This window comes from Nuphar pumila, chromosome 14, assembly GCF_984573655.1.
Source record: "Nuphar pumila chromosome 14, dmNupPumi1.hap1.1, whole genome shotgun sequence".
NCBI classification, from domain to species: Eukaryota; Viridiplantae; Streptophyta; class Magnoliopsida; order Nymphaeales; family Nymphaeaceae; genus Nuphar; species Nuphar pumila.
Genome location: NC_143262.1, coordinates 18702968 through 18706044, shown reverse-complemented (window position 1 = coordinate 18706044; position 3077 = coordinate 18702968). Strand labels below are relative to the sequence as shown.

General features: G+C 38.1%; 1 protein-coding gene across 1 annotated transcript in view; it reads right to left on the bottom strand.

The window, feature by feature from the left end:
- Positions 1–669: 669 nt before the first annotated feature.
- The window catches only part of LOC149816547 (kinesin-like protein KIN-7K, chloroplastic), a 41916-nt gene continuing 39508 nt past the window's right edge, over positions 670–3077 (bottom strand). Inside the window, exons 21-23 of the mRNA XM_089986761.1 lie at positions 2996–3043; positions 2698–2895; positions 670–1513 (exon numbers count right to left, since the gene is read on the bottom strand). Of these exons, the coding sequence (XP_089842887.1) occupies positions 938–1513; positions 2698–2895; positions 2996–3043 (822 nt within the window). The 3' untranslated portion in view covers positions 670–937. The remainder of the gene's footprint in view (positions 1514–2697; positions 2896–2995; positions 3044–3077) is intronic.

The window sequence follows — 3077 nt, the reverse complement described above, 5'->3', positions numbered from 1 at the left end:
ATAATGTGATTGTGATTTTGCAAGAGCTCTGGGCATTTTCTTGATGTTACAAAGGAAATTAGTAATCTTGTTGCCAGTTTTTTGTTAAAGTTCATATATTTGTACATACTTTTGCTGGGAATGGACATTGAGCTGAGATTTTCTGGATTTTAGTAGTTATCTAGCTTGACAAAAAAAATCATACCATGCTTGCCTCAGTTGGCCCACAAAGCTACAGGGCCAGACCTAAACTTTATAAAGTCAGATCCAGATTTGAAACAGACTGTCAGAATTGGAGGCGGCTCTTGGTTGATGCTGACAGGGTTCTTGGTAGGGGGGGGGGGGGGCGCAGATGTTATTTGCAAGGTGAAGTTGAGGTTCTCTGTCAATGAGTACGCAGAGGCAGGCGTTCTTTGCCAAGGTGAGGTTGCTCGAAGTGCCAGTGTTGCTTACGTAAATTCCATGAAGAGGAAAGACAAGAAGAAAAAGAGGGAAGTATGGTGCAAAGCAGAAAAGCCATCCTTATTGCAATGGTAGGGAGAGATTGATGGTGAAGTGAAACAATATGGTCGTCTTCATCATTTGATTGATTTCCGTTAGATGACCCGTGTTAGTTCCAGATATCTTGCACCTCTCTCTCTCTCTCTCTCTCTCTCTCTCTCTCTCTCTGCTGCTGCTGCTAGCAGTGTATGGTGTTTTAGTCAAGACAAAAGGGAAACACATTTATATACAACCAAACGTCAGTGAGGCAATAGCCCACAGAATTAAGCCAAATGAAGACAAAACTGAAAAAAGAGAAAGACAACAAAATAATTGATTTCATCTAAAACTACTTACGTTGCAGAGAAAAGGAACACGCAAGCCCAAACCACCGCCACTGACAATCCCTATCCCTTCACGCAGAGCCGCATTGATCAATGCATCTTAAGAACACGAGGATGCAAATTTACCTTCAGACTCAAACAAGAGGTTTTCTTAAAGTTTTGCAGCTCTCATTTTTTTCTTTCTGCCAAAATTCTTGAGTTTCAGAGTTCTCTTCATCAGTTTCCCGAGATTTTTTAAGCTTTGCTACCAGGACCCACATGTTTGCAAGCTCATTTTCAAGGTAAGCTTCTCGTTCTTTCGATTCCTCAACCATCTTTTGAAGCTCTGCCTCCCTTTGTTCCTTTTCAATAAACGCAGCTTCGTAAGAGAGTTCCCTTTCATGGCTCAAGGCAAGTTCCCTTTTTATCTCTGTCAAGGATGGCCCCTGATTTTGGTGCTGCTTGACTTGACCATGCTTCTTGGAATTGATTGTTCCCCCGTTGACTCGGCGCTGAGCCGGAGTTTTCAACAATGCAATCTCAGCGGTCAACTTTTCATTGGTGTGCATTAGTTTGGTAACTTCTTCAGAGAGTGCCTTGAGTTCTACTGCAGCTGCAGATGCTAATTCCTTTGCGTAGGAGCTTTCCTCTGCTAGCTTCTGATTTCGGGCTTCAAGTTGGTATTTTTCTTCGTTCAGTTTACTTATTCTCTGGTTTAGTTCCTCAGTGATCTAAGATAGGACATAAACTGTGAGAACAAAAATAAATGGTATATATGGTGAGCAGCGGAATGAATGCTCATTACGATTAGGAGAGCCATAGCATATAAAATGTCTAATGCAGGACAAAAGCATAATCAACAAACTTAACTATACACTATAGTTACAAAAACTGAAAGTGTAATCTGAGACCCATCAAGTTTGCACGAATTCTTTGAACAGTGTGTTTTGTCTTAGGCTTTTATCAGGAAAAATTTGAGGAAATATAATGCTAGGAATATTAAAAAGGATAGGAAACAAATTCAAACTATCTCATATATTATAATAAAGCATGTAAACAGTAAAAAAAGTCGCAGATTTACAAAAGATTAAGAGTTGTCATCACATGACCAAACAAACAATAATTTGGATGCAAAACCCTCGAACTTTTATGGCTACATTGAATGTATCAAAGAATTAATGGATAAAACATAAAAGTTATTGTTGTTTATAGTGGTTCCAAAGGTCTATATATACTCATGGTATTCTAAGAAGAAACATTTGTCAGAATAACTATAAACTGAATATATCATAATATCAACGGGATAATATTCAGAAAAAAATTAATGACATTAGCAATTCTATTGGAGTTGGAATATGGGCTTCCAAAGTGCTGTTATACTGACATGATAAGAAAACTAGACATTTGTCAGCATGACAGAGAACTACAGAGTGCTTTCACTTCTATGAATTCAGACAACCTTCCCGAGCTGTACTTTTCACCAATGAGAACACATTAGCAGCAAACGATTAGTAGCAAAAAAGTATCCACCATTGTTCAATTCAAGCTGCCAAAGCAGTTGAGATGTCCATTATCATGAGAAACGAAAACAATGCTTCCTAATCTAGAAAGCACAACCAAGAATATGGCATCAAAACACAGGCAATTGATTAACTACTTACAAATAGTTAAGGCAGATTTGTAAAAGAGTGATGGTAAGATTTTACAACGTGCCAGATGGCATGGACTCTACATAAAACAAATTTATGACGAGAAACCCTCGCCGAAAGCGGGGTCACATGAATTCATTTTCATAATATATTAAATTTCCAAAGAGCATCTTCAACCAAGAGACTAGTCAACTAGCAAAATTAAACCAATACTTTATTGCCCATAAACAGTAGAATCCACTTTGTCAAAAATTCAAGTAATTTACCTGTGATTGGACAACCAGTTCTCCTGTGAATTCCTTTTTGAATTCATCAAAAGTATTAGAATCTAAATCCGTTTGACAGATAGCTTCGACACTAGGGCAGTGAGTCATCATCACATTAGCATCTTTTGCTGCCAATGCATCAGACAGCTCCTTCTTTAGTGAAGCAACCATTTCCTGCAGTCCTTCACACTCACGAATCTGATCACAAAAGGAAAGTGGCAGGAACTGACAATTAGTAACAACTTGGTTTATGCTTCATAGCTAGATCTATGTACAGTTTGTAAATGGTTAGTCAAACCTTTTCCTGTAACTGCTCTTGCATTACTCTATTATCAGCAGATTTTACCTGAAAATATAATCGAACATCATCAATAGAGTAA